The sequence below is a fragment of the Myotis nattereri genome (assembly GCF_964212035.1).
Source record: "Myotis nattereri genome assembly, chromosome: 2".
NCBI classification, from domain to species: Eukaryota; Metazoa; Chordata; class Mammalia; order Chiroptera; family Vespertilionidae; genus Myotis; species Myotis nattereri.
Window position 1 is genome coordinate 216028825 of NC_138076.1, and position 17654 is coordinate 216046478.

At 53.5% G+C, this 17654-nt stretch overlaps 3 protein-coding genes across 14 annotated transcripts; all 3 read right to left on the reverse strand.

Annotated features, from left to right (window-relative positions):
- Positions 1-26: 26 nt before the first annotated feature.
- On the reverse strand, positions 27-2053 carry SCO2 (synthesis of cytochrome C oxidase 2). Of its 2 annotated transcripts, none has more exons than XM_081081072.1 (3): positions 1819-2053; positions 1162-1233; positions 27-869 (listed from the first exon to the last, which is right to left on the reverse strand). In XM_081081072.1, the coding sequence occupies exons 2-3, from the start codon at positions 1173-1175 to the stop codon at positions 53-55; spliced, it is 831 nt and encodes a 276-aa protein (XP_080937198.1). In that variant the 5' UTR covers positions 1176-1233; positions 1819-2053; the 3' UTR covers positions 27-52. The 2 variants fall into 2 exon arrangements, with proteins under 2 accessions (XP_080937198.1, XP_080937199.1); XM_081081073.1 differs by having other exon boundaries at positions 1162-1251; positions 1819-1885.
- On the reverse strand, positions 2029-6030 carry TYMP (thymidine phosphorylase). 9 transcript variants are annotated; one of them, XR_013995447.1, is made up of 11 exons: positions 5929-6030; positions 5537-5759; positions 5185-5387; positions 4687-4785; positions 4146-4275; positions 3709-3827; positions 3093-3255; positions 2782-3012; positions 2530-2670; positions 2187-2447; positions 2029-2130 (listed from the first exon to the last, which is right to left on the reverse strand). XR_013995447.1 is itself a non-coding variant. In XM_081081015.1 (10 exons), exons 2-10 carry the CDS (start codon positions 5727-5729, stop codon positions 2290-2292), a joined length of 1437 nt encoding a protein of 478 aa, XP_080937141.1. In that variant the 5' UTR covers positions 5730-5759; positions 5929-6010; the 3' UTR covers positions 2037-2289. The 9 variants fall into 9 exon arrangements, 3 of the variants coding, with proteins under 3 accessions (XP_080937141.1, XP_080937142.1, XP_080937140.1); XR_013995448.1 differs by having other exon boundaries at positions 5537-5739; positions 5929-5979; XR_013995450.1 differs by having other exon boundaries at positions 2038-2130; positions 2782-2983; positions 5929-5987.
- A 375-nt stretch (positions 6031-6405) lies between these two features.
- Positions 6406-9482, reverse strand: CIMAP1B (ciliary microtubule associated protein 1B). 3 transcript variants are annotated; one of them, XM_081081092.1, is made up of 7 exons: positions 8980-9096; positions 8411-8550; positions 7941-8144; positions 7626-7730; positions 7408-7529; positions 7152-7292; positions 6406-6965 (listed from the first exon to the last, which is right to left on the reverse strand). In XM_081081092.1, the coding sequence occupies exons 2-7, from the start codon at positions 8517-8519 to the stop codon at positions 6885-6887; spliced, it is 762 nt and encodes a 253-aa protein (XP_080937218.1). In that variant the 5' UTR covers positions 8520-8550; positions 8980-9096; the 3' UTR covers positions 6406-6884. The 3 variants fall into 3 exon arrangements, with proteins under 3 accessions (XP_080937218.1, XP_080937217.1, XP_080937219.1); XM_081081091.1 differs by having other exon boundaries at positions 8411-9482; XM_081081093.1 differs by having other exon boundaries at positions 6407-6965; positions 7152-7229; positions 8411-9482.
- Between the last annotated feature and the right edge of the window lie 8172 nt (positions 9483-17654).

Sequence of the window (17654 nt, forward strand, 5' to 3'; positions counted from 1 at the left end):
TGGTACGGCTCAGACACACACGCAGCTCCACCACACCCTTTAATGACCCAGGTCAGTGCAGGACGCTGCGGAAGGCAGCCATGTGGCGCCGCACACTGTCTGCAATCTGCTCGGCCGACCTGGCCCGGCCATAGTAGTCTGTGAAGAGGCCGTCGGGATTGAGCAGATAGATGGCGATGGAGTGGTCCACGATGTAGTCCTGGTCCGCGTCCTTGGGGCCGGCACTGTAGTAGACACGGTAGCTGCGGCTGACCTGGGCAACCTGCTCAGCCGAGCCGGTCAGGCCCAGGAGCCGCGGATGGAAGTCCTGCACGTAGCGGGCCATGGCGGCAACATCGTCCCGCGCGGGGTCCACAGTGATGAAGACGGGCTGCACCAGGGGCAGGCCGGGCTGGGCCTCCAGCTGCCGCACCACCTGCACCAGCTTCTCCAGTTCGTCAGGGCAGATGTCGGGACAGTGAGTGAAGCCAAAGTACAACAGCACCCACTGGCCTCGGAAGTCGGCTTTGCAGCGAGCCTGGCCCTGGTGGTCCAGCAGGCTGAAGTCTCCCTGGCCCACGGAGGCCTGGCGCAGGGCCTCTGTCCGCCGCCGCTGCTGCTGCCGCTCCTTCTCAGCCCTCATGGCCAGCCAGGCCCCACCCAGCCCCACCCCAAATAAGGCCGTGACCAGCAGCCTAGTTCGCAGCCCAGGGCCCCGGGGCTGGCCCTGCCTGCCTGTCTCTGCAGGGCCCTGCCTTGACAAGAGCCGGCACCTCCCATGGAGGGCCTCGCCTCCAGGAGTCTTCAGGAGGGAGGAGGCCCTGAGCTGAGAGAGCGCGTGCTGAGCCCTGGGCAGCGGAGCCAGCAGCCGCAGCACAGGCCTGATGCTCCTGGAAGAGGGCAAACGGGTCAGGAGCTGGAAGGTGCCTTGGCCTCCTGGGTCGCCTCCCATCACCGGGGAAATGGGTCTCCACCTGGGGGACCAAGCTGTCCCAGATGGCCACCCAGGGCTCCGCTGAGCTCACAACCGTCTCACCTCTGAAGGCAGAAGCTCCAAGCTTAGGTGTCATCAGAAGTCCAGCCTGTCACTGCTGTCCTTCAGGCGAGTGCCTCGTTCTGCCTCCTCCCTCCCCGGCCCCGGCCCCGGCCCGGCCCCGCAGCTACAGACAGGGCAGCACTCACCTGTGTTTCAGCATCGGAGCCGCCTGAGGTCACTCGGCGTGCACAGCTGCCTGGGTTCCGCAGCACGTGTATCTGTTCGCAATGAGCCCCCTTTTCAGAAAGGAGGCCGGTGAGTCTGGCTTCAACCCTCAAAGGCAGACTCGGCAGACCCCCCCTTCCCCGCCTACAGCAGAACCTGGGCCACTCCCTGGCTGGCCCACCCGCTTGGAGAAAAGGTCTCCACCTGCCACCAGTCGCACCCGCTTCACATCCGGGTTCCCGACAACTCCGGCGGCCGAGCCTTTCTACAGGGGCTCCTGGAGGGGTGTCGGCGGGGGTCTGAGGACCCCTCACCTGCTCAGCTGCTGCTGAGGGGCCTCCGAGGACTAACCGCTTGGCTCCCACCCTCCTCCCTCGATTCCTGGGCTTGGGCTCCGGGCTGGGTGACCTTGGGCGCGTCCCTTAGCCTCTGTACCCGCCTCCTTTACCAAATGGGCTCTGAGCGCTGCACGAGCTGTGCCTGGCAGGCGGCGGCCCCTGCGGAGACTCCCTGAGCCTCCAGGCGCCCTCCACGCACGCGCAAAGCTGGACCTGCCGCAGGCCACGCGCCGAGCACACCGCAGGCGCCTGCCCGCCCGCCCCTCCGAACCTCGCACCCAGTCTTCCCGGGGTCCGCACCTCGGGCGATTCGCCCTGCTCTCAGGGCCCGCTGCCGGGTCGCCACGCTGGATTCCACTGCGCACGCGTCAACGCGTCGCGCACGGGCGTCCGGATGGCAGCCGGAAGTGCGCGCAGGAGGTGGCTCCCCCCCCCCCACCAAAGGTCACGTGCCAAACGGGGCGGTGCTTCGGGAGTCCCGCCCCTGCCCGCGAGCGAATCAGGCGCAGACACGGCTTTGCTGCGCTCGGCTTTATTGCTGCCCCTCGGCTTTATTGCTGCCGCTCGGCCTCATTGCTGCTCTCGGCTTTATTGCTGCGCTAGGCTTTATTGCTGCCGCTCGGCTTTATTGCTGCTCTCGGCTTTATTGCTGCTCTCGGCTTTATTGCTGCGCTAGGCTTTATTGCTGCCGCTCGGCTTTATTGCTGCTCTCGGCTTTATTGCTGCGCTCGGCTTTATTGCTGCCGCTCGGCCTTATTGCTGCTCTCGGCTTTATTGCTGCGCGTCGTTCGGCGACAAGATGAGCTCAGAGAAGGGCGAGGGGGCGGCGAAGGGCTCGCGGTCCGAGAGCACGAGCGCCTCCTGAAGGGCTCGCCGCTGCGGGTCGCTGAGCGCGGGCGCGTCCAGGTGCACGCGGAGCCAGGGTGACCCTGCGGGCGGCGGATGGGCGGTTAGTGGCTGGGGAGGCCGGGGCGGTGGGCGGGGTAATGAGGGGCCGGGATTCGTGCTCACCGCGTTGCAGCCTCTGGCCCACGCTGACCAGCAGCTCGGCGCCCACCCCGAACCGGATCGGCTCTCCGGCGCGGCTGCGCCCGGCCCCCAGCTCGTGCAGGACGCGCGCCAGCGGCAGCGCCCGGACCAATTCCACGGTGCCTGCGGGGAGGGAGTGCTGAGCGGGTGGGCGCGAGGGGCAGGGCAGGGCTGAGGAAGGGCAGGGGCCTGGGGGGTGAAGGGGCCTGGCGGGGCGGGTCTGCGGGAGCTCACCGTCCTTGGGCGCGAGCAGTTCCTCTTGCTGCTGGGCGCGGGGCAGCAGCTGCCGGCGCTGCGCGGGGGTCCCGGAGCAGAGGGCTCGGGCCAGGCCCGGGTCCACACCCTGCGTCGCGAGCATCCGCTCGAAGCGGTCCCGGGCCGAGCCGTCGTCCAGCGTCGCGGCCACCCGGGCTGCGCCCTCGGCCTGGGCCTTCGCCTGTCCGTTGAGCCAGAGCAGGACGCCCCCTGCCGGCGTGGGTCTGGGGTTTAGGTGCCGCGGAGGCGGTTCTGTAGTTCCCACCCCGACACCTTATGGGTCCACTCACCGAGCCTAACGACCAGGTCCCGCAGGTCCTGTGGCCCTGCGCCGTCCATGCAAAGCAGCGCCTCCTCCACCTCCAGGGTGTGGCCCACGCTGCGGCCCAGGGGATGGTCCATGGCTGTCAGCGCCGCTGCCACCCGGAGCCCCAGGCCTGCCCCGACATTAACCTTCGGAGACATGGTTCAGTGTGGCCCCTGCCCTGCATTCTGTGGGGCAGCTTGTTACCAAACTCCAGCCGGTGCTGCTCTCTCGGGTGCCAGTTCCCCAGGAGTGAGGGGGGCCCAGAAGGGTTTGGTTGTTGGAGTGGGGGGAGCGGTGAAGCAGGCAATGTGCCCGACTTCAGAGGTGGGGGTCAGAAAGACCGTGTGCCGGCCCGGGGCCTAGAGCCTTGGAGGATCCCCCAGACCCGGGGCCATGCCAGCCTTGCTTGGTAAGGTGAGTAGGGGGTGAAGGAGGAACCGGGAGTGGGGAAGCCAGGTGCTGGCAGAGGCCAAGGTGACACAGGCCTGCTGAGTGGATGTGGCTGAGGCAACAGGGAGCAGATGGCTCGGTTATGAAGGGGAGACCGGCCCGTAGGGGGAGACCCTCCCCAGCAGAGGCTCCTTGGGCACAGCGCTCACCAGCGCTCTAGCCAGTTCCCGGGCCTTTTCCTGGCTCGGGAAGACGGCAGCCCCTCCGAACTTCACATCCATCACCAGTGCAGACAGGTTCTCCACCACCTTCTTGCTGAGGATGGAGGCTGTGAGGGAGGCAGAGGGGGCCTTGGGTACAGGAGAGCTTGGCGCTTCCTGAGAGATGCAGGGCATCCTGGCTCTCAGGTCAGACATGAGGAGTCAGGGACTCTGAACATTGAGGGTCAAGTCCCTTATGATGGGCGTCACAGGGCCTGGACTGTTGTGCTTCAGCCAGGTCTCCCTCTTGAGTGGTGAGGGGACGTCTGCCCTGGGGTTGGGGGAGGCCCCACAGTCCCCTTAGGAGAGGACCCTTGACTGGTCCATCAGAAGTCAGGGATGTTTAACATGCAGAAGGTGGACCCTGGAGTGTGGGGTCAGGTCACCTGTGATGAGTGGCAGGCTGTCAACGGTTGCTGTCACATCTCGGGCTGCATACAGGATTCCATCTGCAGGAACCAGCTCCTTGCTCTGACCCACAATACAGCAGCCCACTCTCTCCAGCAGACCTTGCATCTGGCCAAATCCCCGTATGTCAGGACCCCCAGTGACCTCTGGTCAATGACCCCATCACTAACCCTGATCAAGGGACTCACCAGCCACCTTGACAAATGTCAAAACCATGACCAGTAACTTAGGAACAATTCTGATAAGTCCTCATTAATGATTGGCTCAACCCATCAGTGACATTAATCAATGCCCTATGGCCCATCGGGGATTTTTACCAAGTCCCTATTAATGGCTCCAACCAAAAGTCTGTTGGTAACTTTGACCAAAGTCCAATGATCAGCAAAGACCCATGAATAACTTTTATGAATATCCTCATTAGTGACCCTGACTGATAACCCATCAGTGATCCTTCAGCGATTCTCTTTAATGTTTACATCAATAATCCAGGTCAATGACTGATCAGTGGCTTCCACGTACCTGTTCCGGGCTCTGGATGACGGTGAATCCAGGAATCGACTCTAGTTTATCCAAGGTGCCTCCTGTGTGCCCCAAACCACGCCCACTGATCATGGGTACCTGTTGGACAGGGGTCTGAGTGCACCTGCCCTGTCACCCTCCACCTCCTCCCTCACTTCCCTGGTTAGGACTTCAGCTGCAGTTAGAAGTGGTAGTGGGTGTCCACCTGGTGGAGAGGGAATGGGAAGGAAATTGTCCTGGTTTGGGACTGAGGAAGGAGGCTGGTATCTGCCCAGGGAGGAGTACCCAGCTTTTCCTTTGGGGGTCCTTTCTCGGGTACTGAAGAGGAAGGGGCGCTAGATAGCGTGGTCCTGTTACGGGGGCTGCTGGGAATGGCGGGGGGGTGGGGGGCAAGGAGCTTGGGTCCTGCCTTTGGGGGCTCTTTCTGGACCAAATTAGAGGTTGGGAGCTGCTGGCCTCTGAGGCCTGAGTTTCGGGTTTGGAGAGGAGGCACCTCACCTTGCAGCCACAGGCAGCCAGGGCAGGTGCCAGGACCAGGCTGACCTTGTCACCCACTCCCCCTGTGGAATGTTTGTCCACGAGCTGCTGATGCCAGGCCTCTGGCCACTCCAGCTGCTGCCCGGAGTTGGCTAGGGCCCGGGTTAGCGCCACAGTCTCCTCCAGATCCATGCCTTGCAGTCGGATGGCCATGAGCATGGCCCCTAAACATGGGACACGGTGGTGTAGGCAGCATGAGGGGGCGCGCTCACAGGGATGGGTTAGCCTGGGGCCAGGGACGTGGTGCGGAGCCGTGGGGTGCCAAGGGTAGGAGGTCTCGCTGGAGTCAGGAATGCCCACCTGCCCCACACACCTATCTGTGCGCCCTGCGCGCTCCCGTCCACCGCGGCGCGCACGAAACTCTGAATGTCTCGCTCGCTCAGGCGGACTCCGTCTCGCTTCAGGCGGATCAGCTCCGGGAGCTGCTTGGGCTCCAGCGCTGGGTCAGGAGGGCACTGGGGCCCTCCGGACGAGACGCCACCCACTGGGGCTCCCGGGGTCGCCATTGCTCCGAGCCTGCGGGGTGGGAGACACACCTGGGACCCGCCCCACCCTGTGTTCATCCGAGCAGCCAGGTGCGCTCGTCCCCGCCCGTTCCTTCCTCCTGTCCGCCCCGCCCGCCGCCGCCTGGTCTGTGTTGCCCACGTGCGTGTCTCTGGGTCCAGCTCCCACGTCTCAGCCTCATAACGGGACCCCGGCTCCTACCTGTTCCGGACAGCGGCCCTCGCCTTTCCTGCTTCGGTTCCTGCCGGCCTCCGCCCTGTCCCTCCAGGAGCTTAGACTCGCGGACAGGGAGGGGCAGTTCCCGACAGGGAGGGGCAGTTCCCGACAGGCAGGGGCAGTTCCCGACAGGCAGGGGCAGTTCCCCACAGGGAGGGGCGGACCCGCTGGTCACTGGCTGCCCTAGACGGCAGGTGGGCGGGGCCTCACACGGATAGGACTCTGGGCCAATCGCCGCCTCGAGGAGGCGGGATGATGTGTTTTTCAAAAACTACTAACTACGTGTTTTTTGTTAATCCTCACATGATATCTTTTCCATTGTTCTCCAGAGAGAGTGGGAGGGAGGAAGGGAGGGGGTGGGGAGAATCCCGCAACTCAGGGACCTGCCCGGACCAGCGTCTAACCCGCGACCCCCGACCCTTCGGTGCGCAAGCCCACGCGCTAACCACTGAGCACACAGGCCAGGGCGGTTTATTTTTATTTTTTAAATTTTCATTGATTAAGTTATTACATACGTGTCCTTATCCCCACATGACCCCCCCATCCCCCCAGGTTTTTTTATTTTCAATTCTCACCCGAGGATATTTTTTTATTGGATTTTAGAGAGGAAAAGAGAAACATAAAGTAGTTATTTTACTTATGGATGCACTCATTGGCTGACTTGTAGGTGCCCTGACTACGGTCCAAACTGCAAGCTTGGCACCCGGGCAGGAAGCTCGCACCAGCTCGTCTACCGGGGTCTGGAGACGCGACTTTCGATTTTGGTTTCTTTGGTTCCGGCCAATCACAGGCCCCCGGGACTCGACTTCCCGGACTCGCCGCCCCCCCTCCCCGCCCTTCCGCCCCCTCGCCCTCTCCGGGCCGGGCGCACAGAGAGGCGGACACCCGGCTGGTTCCCGAAGCTTTAAGCAAAGGTTTGTGGGGCCGCGCCCGCCGGCCCATCAGTCATCCACTTCGGCCAAGGTCTGGGCCACGTAGTCGGAGTGTCGGATCCCGAAGCTCCAGCCGCGGGGCTTCCGGTGCTGGGGGCCCAGGAGACGCCGCTGACCTCGCAGGCCGACCCTGCAGCTCCGCGCCAGGGTCCCCGCCCTGTCTCCCCTTTACCCCCACCCCTGCCCCGGTCCCAAACCTCGGGCCTCGGACCCTCCATCCTGGACCCGGACTCTCATCCCCCGGATCTGACCCTTGGCCCCGGGACCCCGGATCACCTGGTCCACATTGTAGGCTGCGGGCCCGGGGTTCTGGCTGTTGTCTTGGGGGAGCGCCGTCCGCGGCTGCATCGTGAACTGGGGGGCCCGAGACTTGTAGATGCCGGGGTTCACCACGTGGTAGGTGCCGGGACCTGGGGTCTGCGGGAGGGGTGCTGGGCTGGGCCTCCATTCCCGCTGGCCACTGACCCAGCGCCTGGCTTCCTCACCCGCTGCCCCGTTGCCCCTCCCGACGTGGAGCCCGCTGCGCCCTCACCTTGCTGAGGTCCTCGAAGAAGCTGCCCACGACGCTGCGGCCGTAGAGGGAGTAGGTGGGCGCGGAGGCCTTACTGATGACTCGCGGGCCCAGGACCGAGGGCACCGTGTAGGTGCCGGGACCTGGGAGGCAGCCAGCGAGGGGGCCTGGGTGAGCCCGGTGGCCGCCGGGCCGGGTGGGAAGGGCCTCGCAGCGGTAACGGACCCGCGTGGTCTCACCTGGGGTGTTGTGCTCCGCTTGCACGCCCCAGTTTCGGGGGGCCATGGTGTGTCGAGGCGCGCTGGGGTACGTGGCGTTGCCCGCTCGCTCCGGGAAGTACCTGCCTGTGGGGCGGACCGGGGGTGTCGGCAGAACCAGGCCTGGGTTCTGGGATTAGGGGACACCGAACCGCGGTTGGTCAAAACCCGTGGAGCCTGCAGTTCTTGGAGGTCCGATACGGAGCCCCGAACTTGGAGTGTGAGGGTCCCCGGGGTCGGGCTCGGGTGGGGGTTCTGGGTGTCGCTTGGCCCTGGGGAGCGGGCAGGGGTCCTGACCCGGTCCGGGAGTGAGGCTGGGCGCGGCGTGGCGCTGGCGGCCGAAGATGGAGAAGGCGGGGGTGCCGTCCCAGCCGCGCACCGTCATGCGCGCCGGCACCAAGTAGCCCGGCCCGGGGCCGCACGAGACCTGCTGCTTGGGGAGGCGCAGGCCGAAGGTGAAGGCGGGGGCGCGGGCCCGCGAGGGGTCGTGCAGCACGTAACCTGCGGGCGACCCAGCGTCACCCGGTCCGGCCGCTCCGGCCCGGGCACAGCCCCCCCCACCCCCCACCCCCGCCCAGAACGGACCTCCCGCTCTCCGGCCTGGGGTACAGCACCCCCAGAACGGACCTCCCGCTCTCCGGCCCGGGGAACAGCACCCCCAGAACGGACCTTCCGCTCTCCGGCCTGGGGTACAGCACCCCACTCCCGATACAGACCTCGCCAGCGCTTCCTCCCACCCCACCCCGCGCAGTGACGCGCGCCGGTACCGGTGTTGGAGGGCAGCTTGTATTTGGGTCCCGGGCCCCGGTAGTGCGCCGCGATGGGGCCGCGGGGCCGGTGCGGTCGCCAGGGACCGACCCAGAGGTCCGAGCCCATGGCGCGGTGGGTGCTCTACGGCCCGCAGCACCTGTGGACAGAAGGTGGGGGACGACGACACATCCCGGCAACTCCAGGGGCGAGCCAGGCGGGGCCCCAGCCGTCTCCCAGGCGCCAGGAAAACACAGTAGCTTTCCCAGCTCTGGTGTGGGGGTGTGGGGGGGCTACCCCAGCTTCGGGCGTGTGTGTGTGTGTGTGTGTGTGTGTGGGGGGTATCCCAGTTCTGTGGGGGGGGGGCGCAGGGTAGGGACCCAGCTTCGAGGCCTTCTCCACCCCCACCCCCAAACTGAGTGAGTTTAGTGTGTGTGTGTGTGCCCACGCCAAGCTTGGACTCAGCACCGCCGGAGGGACTCCCCCGGGGTTCTGGGGGCCGCGGTGTGTTGGCGTCTGGGGAAGATGCCGCAGCAGGGGCACTAACTGGGACCGGGCGCCTGGAGGGGCCTGAAGTTGATGCACTAACCTGCTCCTGTGGCTACCGGCTGGGAAGGCAAGTGGGGTGTCCGGGCCAACTCCCAGACCCCATTGTGTCCCCGTCCTGCCGCCTGGCAACCCGGCGGGCTGGCCCCGCCCCGCCCCCAGCCCTGCCTCTCCCTGGGTCTCTCCTCCTGGGAGCCTGGCGTTGGCCGAGGACCAGCACGCGGGCCTCAGGCTCCCCCAGGCTTCATACACCCATTCCAGGATAGACAGATATTCAGATGAAAAGCAGGTATGAGCACAAAAAGCTTTAATACAATCAGCAGGCTCAGTTTATTATTATGTGTAGAGAGAGAGCGTTGCATCTATTTAAGCCCACAGAATATTTGCAAAATATTATGTGCCAGGCCACACACACACGCACACGCACGCAAATTGAATAAAGAGAAAAACTAGGACAGATGATTTGATCGTAATCCAAAGCAATTCTAAACAAACAGTAAAATGTTAAAAAACCAAGAGAACCTAAATAGTTAGAAAATAGCAAATTATCTTAAAAAAAAACCCCTGAATCAAAGAAAAACTCAAATATGAAGTTTCAAAGTAAAGGGTGTCCCAAAATTCACGCAAGAAGTAATTTTGATAGAAAACACACGTTTATAATTAAAAATTGTAAATTTTTATTGATTCATAAAGTATACAGTATAGGGTTATGTATGGAATAGCATATTGGGTAATTGGATTATCAAGTTGAGATAGCAAGCACCATTAACTTATTGCCTGAGCAGCCGCATTTTCGAAGAAGAATGGTCTGATGATGCCTCCACCCCAAAATCCGCACCAAACAGTGACACGTTGTGGATGGCTTGGTTAATCGACAAAATTGTCGCATTTGGGGTTCAGAAAATCCACGAGTGATTGAGAAACAAATGCATCCACAACGTCAGGCAATAACAGTTAATGGTGCTCGCTATCGCGACATGATAATCCATTTACCCGATATGCTATTCCATACATAACCCTATACTGTATACTTTGTGAATCAATAAAAAATTTACAACTTTTAATTATAAACCTGTGTTTTCTATCAAAATTACTTCTTGCGTGAATTTTGGGACACCCTTTATATATAAAACTGCAAAGGTGCATGTCTTCATACTCTGCTCTATAGACATAGCTAAAGCTGTGTTCAGAGGGAAACAAAGTCTTCCTTGATTTCATTATTAATGAAGAAAAAATTTAAACATGTTACAAATATTAGAAAAAAGAACAGTCAAGTGCACCGTTCTTTAGATCCAGAAAGCATGGGTCTATTCTGCCCAACTTGGCACTCTCCCACCAGCTCCTAGAGGAGAAAGGTCAGGGAGGGGTGTCCAGTGGTCTGGTGGGAATTCCTGGTGTTTGTCAAGTGAGTGCCGAGCCCTGGGTGCCAGTCCAGGAGTGAGAACCAAGATGGATTGTGGTGACTGGCCAGCTGCACCTTGCTCCCCACTCAGGGCAGCCTGGAAATGCGGGAAATTCACACTCCATGGGGAAGACCTTTAAGAAAAATTATTTATTGCCCTAACCAGTTTGGCTCAGTGGATAGAGTGTCGGCCTGCGGACTGAAGGGTCCCAGGTTTGATTCCAGTCAGGGGCACGTGCCTTGGTTGCGGGCACATCCCCAGTAGGGAGTGTGCAGGAGGCAGCTGATCGATGTTTCTCTCTCATCAATGCTTCTAACTCTCTATCCCTCTCCCTTCCTCTGTAAAAAATCAATAAAATATATATTTTTAAAAAAGTTATTTATTTACTGATGAGAGAGAAACGTTGATGTACGGTTTCACTTATGTATGCATTCATTGGTGCATACATGGTTGCTTCTTGTATGTGCTCTGTCCGGAGAGTGAACCTTGGCATATTGGGACAATGCTCTCTAACCATCTGAGCTACCTGGCCAGGGCCAAGGGGAAGAGCTCTGACTGGATTAATTCTTCCCCTAAAGGACAATACTGAGAAATGATGAATTTATTTGGCCTCTTGGAGGCTGGTCCCTTGAGAAGGAGCAGCTGGCTCAGCACCCAATAGTGGCTTCCTCCCTCTCCCTCTCCCTCTCCCTGGGGTCACACCTTAATCAAGCAGTGTTCAAAGTTTCTGCCTCAGCGTTGCTTTCCTAGGAACCCAGGCTTAGTCAATTTACTTTTCAGTCTTTATTTAGTTATAAGGACATTTAAAACTATGGTCATGAGTCCTAGCTGGTTTGACTAAATGGACAGAGGGTCAGTCTGGGGACTAAAGGGTCCGGGTTTGATTCCGGTCAAGGGCATGTACTTCAGTTGCAGGCTCCTACCTGGCCTGAGTCCTGGCCGGTGCAGTAGGCAACCAATCGATGCGTTTCTCTCCATTGCTGTTTCTCTCAGCCTTTCCCTCTCTCTTCCACTCTCTCTAAAAATCAATGGAAAAATATCCTCGGGTGAAGATTAAAAAAATAATAAAATCAATAAAAACATATTTAAAAAAAAACCCCAAACAATTAAAAAGAAATTGCCCTGACCAGTTTGGCTCAGTGGATAGAGCATCAGCCTGCGGACTGAAGGGTCCTGGGTTCGATTCCGGTCAGGGGCATGTACCTTGGTTGCGGGCACATCCCCAGTAGGGGTGTGCAAGAGACAGCTGATCGATGTTTCTCGCTCATCGATGTTTCTAACTCTATTCTTCTCCCTTCCTCTCTGTAAAAAAATCAATAAAATATATTTTAAAAAAAACCTATGGCCATGGGTTTTCAGGAAATATGGTTTTAGTTATATCTGTAGTTTTTGATACACAACATTCTTATTGTTATTAATTTTTAAAAATAGCTTGGCTATTAAAAATGAAACTATGAGCATCTTTGTGCAGGTGTTTGTGTAGACATTTTGTTTCTCTGGGATAAATGCCAGGACTATTGCTGGGTGGATGGTAACTGTGTTTGTTTGTGTTTAAGAAATTGCCAAACTTCTCAGAGCGGGTGAACCATTTTGATGTTATGCTGCTGAGTGTCATCCACAACAAACTGGAATCGAATGGGTGACCTCTTGGTTCATGGGTCGATGCTCAACCACTGAGCCACACAGGCCGGACCTATAATACAGTTTTAAAATAGCCACTTAACAGTTTACATCCGCTCAGATTACATACATTTGAAAGAGATTTCTGTGGCCCCTTCTGTAACCTTTAGATGTTGTTTTGGAGGATGGTATGCATAGCACCTACCACCAGAGGGCGCTCTGTATACACTGCGCCACTTGGCCCCTCCCCTCCTCTTCCCACTGAAGGTCGTTTGTCTAGTTTTAAGGTTTATCATCGGGGAAATATTTTGTAATATGTGACAAGGAAGAGATATAATTTTTATTTTGATTTACTTTGTTCTTTTCATAAAATTAAAACAAATACATATGGTGTGTATGACTTCTACCTTCAACGGGAGGCCTCCTTCTCTGGTACCAAATACTTCTAAATAAAACACTTGATTTTTTCCCACAACTGTTATTCTTGCTTTGATTATTAATAAATATTGGTTGTTGATGCTGACCTAATGATTCTTAATTTATAAATTGTTGAGACATGACTCTGACGTTCCTTCCTGCTTTAGGTGACTTAGCTGAAAACAGACTCATCTGGACAGAGCCAGTCTGCGAAGAGACAGCAGGCCTTGACTGAGGTCAGTGTCCTGTTGCCAGGACTCTTGTATGCACACCTTAGCTCTCAGGGAACACAGTCCTGAGGGCTGTTCCCAGGTCTGAAAATTCTTTAATGCATTTCTTGATACTTGGAGAAACTAGATATGCCAAGTCCCTTTGGTGGGAACACGCAAATGTGTAATGTGATCCGTGCTCCTGGTCACCCTCCCTGTGGGGACCTTACATGGTTCTGTTAGAACATCTACGGCTGGCCCATGATGCAGAATAATGACAGTTTGAGCACTGTGTGATAATATTTGTCATTTTAACCATTTGTAAGGGCACAATTCAATGGCGCTAAATACATTCACAACGCTGTGTATCCATCACCACTATCTATATCCAAAATTTTTTCATCATCCCCAACGTAAACTCGGTACCCATTAAACAATAAGTCCTTCTCTCCTCCCAGTCCTTGGTAGTCTCTAATCTACTTCCTGTCTCTATGAATTTGACTACTCTAAGTACCTCATTACAGTGAAATCATACAGAGAAGTCATTCTCCGTCTGGCTTATTGCACTTAGGATGCTGTGTTCAAGGTGAATAGCTGTAGTACGTGTCAGAATTTCCTTCCTTTTTATGGCTGCTTCAATTCAGTACATAAATGTGTTTATCCCCCCGTGGATGGACATTTGGGCTGTTTCTTCTTTTTGGCTATTGTGAATGAGCAGAGCTATGAACATGTGTGTACATAAACACATTTGAGTACTTGTCTTTAATTTTTTTAGATATATGCCTTAAATTGCTGGGTCACATGGTAGTTTTATGTTTAGCTTTATGAAGACCTGCCAAATTATTTTCCACAGTGGCTGAACTATTTTACATTCCCTCCAGCAATATGTGAGAGTTCAAGTTTTTCCACAGTCTTGCCAAAACTTTTTAAAATAGATATTTTAATTTATTTCAGAGAGGAAGGGAGATAGATAGAAACATCACTGATGAGAATCATTGATTGACTGCCTCCTGCACACCCCCTACCGGGGATCGAGCCTGCAACCCCGGCATATGCCCTTGAACGGAATGGAACCCAGGACCCTTCAGTCCGCAGACTGACGCTCTATCCACTGAGTCGAACCAGCTAGGGCTTGCCAACACTTTTATTTACTATTTTTAATTTATAGCCATCTTAGTGGATGTTAAGTGGTACATTGTTGTGGTTCAGATTTGCATTTCCCCAATGACTAATGATGTTAAGCATCTTTTCATATGCTAACTAGTCATCTATATATTTTCTTTTGAGAAATGCCTACTTAAGACCTTTGCCCATTAAAATATATGGGTTGTGTGTTTTTGTTGTTGAGGTGTTAAGAGTTCTTCATACATTCTGTATATCAGACCCTTATCAGATATATGATTTGAAAACATTTTCTCCCATTCTGCAAATTGTCACTTTTAAAAATCATATCCTTTGATGCACAAAAGCTTTATATTTTGTTGAGGTTTATCTATGGTTTTCTTTTGTTGCTCATTTTTTTAAATATATTTTATTGATTTTTTACAGAGAGGAAAGGAGAGAGATAGAGAGTTAGAAACATCGATCAGCTGCCTCCTGCACATCTCCTACTGGGAATATGCCCGCAACCCAGGTACATACCCTTAACCGGAATCGAACCTGGGACCTTTCAGTCCGCAGGCCGACGCTCTATCCACTGAGCCAAACCGGTTTTGGCATTGCTGCTCATTTTTTTTGGTGTTATATTAAGAATCCATTGCAAAACCCAAGATTATGAAATTTACGCCTGTGTTTTCGTCTAAGAGTTTTATGGTTTTAGCTTTATATTTAGAATGTTGATCCATTTGAGTTATGTATACAGTGTAAGGTAGGGATCCCACTTCATTCTTTTGCGTGTGAATAGCCAGCTGTCCCAGCGCCTTTACTGATGAGACTGTTATTCTCCAATGAATGGTCTTGGCACCATTGTAAAAACTCAATTGGCTAGCCCGGCTGGTGTGGCTCAGTGGTTCAGCATCCACCTATGAACTAGGCAGTCACGGTTCAATTCCTGTTCAGGGCACATGCCCGGGTTGCAGGTTCAATCCCCAGTGTGGGGCGTGCAGGAGGAAGCTGATCAATGATTCTCTCTCATCATTGATGTTTTTATCTCTCTCTCTCTCCCCCCTTCCTCTCTGAAATAAATAAAAATATTTTTTTAAATATATTTTATTGATTTTTTACAGAGAGGAAGGGAGAGAGATAGAGAGCCAGAAACATCGATGAGAGAGAAACATAGATCAGCTGCCTCCTGCACATCTCCCACTGGGGAGGTGCCCGCAACCCAGGTACATGCCCTTGACCGGAATCGAACCCGGGACCCTTCAGTCTGCAAGCTGACGCTCTATCCACTGAGCCAAACCGGTTTTGGCTAAATAAAAATATTTTAAAAAATCAATTGGCCCTGGCTGGTTTGGCTCAGTGGATAGGGCGTCAGCCTGGGGATTGAAGGGTCCCAGGTTCGATTCCAGCCAAGGGCACATGCCTGGGTTGCAGGCTTTATCCCCAGTGGGGGATGTGCAGGAGGCAGCCAATCAATGATTCTCTCTCATCATTGATGTTTCTATCTCTCTTTCCCTCTCCCTTCCTCTCTGAAATCAATAAAAGATATATAAAAAATAAAATAAAATAAAAATATCAATTGGCTTAGAGACACATGGGTTTATTTCTGGACTTTCAGTTCTATTGTATTCATCTATTAGTATATGTCTATCCTTATGCCAGTGCCACACTGCTTTGAATACTGTAGCTTTGTAGTGAGTTCTGAAATTAGGAAGTGTGTCTTCCAACTTTGTTCCTGTCACGATTGCTTTGGCTATTCAGTTTTGGAAGCTGCCTATTGTCTTCACTAGCAGAGAGGTGTGGACAAGGAGCCCAGAACGCTGGTGAACCTTGAGCCCTGGCAAAGGTCGGAACTATGCACCGACTGTTTAGTCAACACAATGGTAGCTGAAGCAATTTCCTGACTAGATAGTCACGTAAATCCTTACTGATAAGATTGTCTGTCTGTTATGGAATTGCCTGCCTAAGGGCTATAGGTGTATCCCAAACTGAATAGAAGGATGGCAAGGCCTGAGCACAAGTGGAGTCCTCCCTCTTGTGTTGGGCTCCCGCCCGGCCCCCTAATTTCCAAATTATTATTTCTTGTCTCGTCTCTGTCATTTGCGCGCAGCCCTTCTCCAGAGCCCGAACCCTGAACCACACGGGACGTGGGTCATCACATCTTAGGACCTCTTGCAATTCCAATAAATCTGAGGACGGGCTTTGCCATTTCTGCAAAAAAGGCCATTGGAATTTTGATGGAGGTTCCATTGAACCTGTAGGTCCCCGTGGGCAGTATTGACATCTTAACAATATTGTCTTCCAATCCACGAAGACAGGCTGTCCTTCCATTTATTTAGTCCCCTTTAATGTCAGCAATGTTGTTTAGTTTTCAGCTTCTTTGGTTACATTTATTCCCAAGTATTTAATTCTTTTATATTGTAAGTGGAATTGCTTTCTTTTCAGATTGTTTGCTGCTGGTGTATAGCAACACAACTGATTTTTGTGTGTTGACCTTGTATTTTGCAATTTTGCTAAATTTGTTCATTAGCTCAAGTTGCTTTCTTTTTGGTTCTTTGAGATTTTCTAGTATAAGATCATGTCATTTGTAAATTGAGATAGTTTTACCTCTTCCTTTCAGATCTGGATGCCTTTTTCTTCCTTTTTCTTCACTAACAGCTCTGACCAGAACGTCCAGTACAATGTTAAAGAGCAGCAGCGAAAGCAGGCACTTTCCTTGTTTCCGTCCGTAGGGGATGGAACACTGTCAGTCTTTCACCACTGAATATGTCAGCCGGGGATTTTCTTAAATACCCTTTATCCCTTTGATTCTTATTAGTAGTTTTCTTCATGAACAGGTACTGGGTTTAAAGAATAATTCTTGTACTTTCTGTGTCAATTGAGATGATCATGGGTATTTTCCCTTTCTTCTATTAATGTTCTCTAGTTCATTAATGACGTCTAAAATTAATGTATTCTAATCAATATACCTCACTGATTGATTTTCTTACATTGAATCCCACCTTGCATTCTTGGGATAAATTCCATTTGGTTATAATGTGTAACACTTTTAATATGGTATTGGACTGAATTTGCTCCTATTTTGTTGAGGATTTTTGCATCTATATTCATAAGGGGTACTAGTCCGTAATCTTATTTTCCTGTGATGTATTTATTTGGCTTTGGTATCAGTATAATGCTAACATTATGGGATGAATTGGGAAGTGTTCCTGCCTTTTCAATTTTAGGTAAGAGTTTCAGAAGGATTGATGTTAAAGATTATTCTTTTTTGTTTTTTTTAAATCCTCACCTGAGAACATTTTCCCATTGACTTTTAGAGACAGTGGGAGAGGCACACACACAGAAATATCTATGTGAGAGAGATAGAGCGACTGGCTGCTTTTGCACATGCCCTGATCAGGGTTGGGGCTCGAGCCTGCAACCGAGGTACACGCCCTTGACCAGAATCGAACCTGGGACCCTTCAGTCCACAGGCCAATGGTCTTTCCAAAGTGCCAAACTGGCTAGGGCAAGGATTATTCTTTAAATGTTTGGTAGGATTCACCAGCGAAGCTATCTGGTCCTGGGCTTTTCTCTGTTGGAAGGTTGGGTTACTGATTCAATCTCTTTACTTGTTATAGGTCTGTTGAGATTTTCTATTTCTTTTGAGTCTATTTTGGTGGTGTGTGTCTGGCTAGTTTGTGAACTTTTCCATTTCATCTAGGTTATCTAATTCATTGGGATGTAATGTTCATAGTATTCTCTTGTACTTTTCTTTCTGTAATGTCAGTAATAATGTTCCCACTTTCATTTCTTATTTTAGTTATTTCTGTCTTTTTCCTTTTTTCTAAAGTCAATGTTCATTTAGGTTTATTAATGTACCACTTTTTGTTGTTGTTGCTTTTCTTTCCTTCTGGCATTCTTAGTTCTTTGATCTGGTCTGATTTTCTTTATACCTGAAATACATAGATAGTTTAGAATTTCCTTTA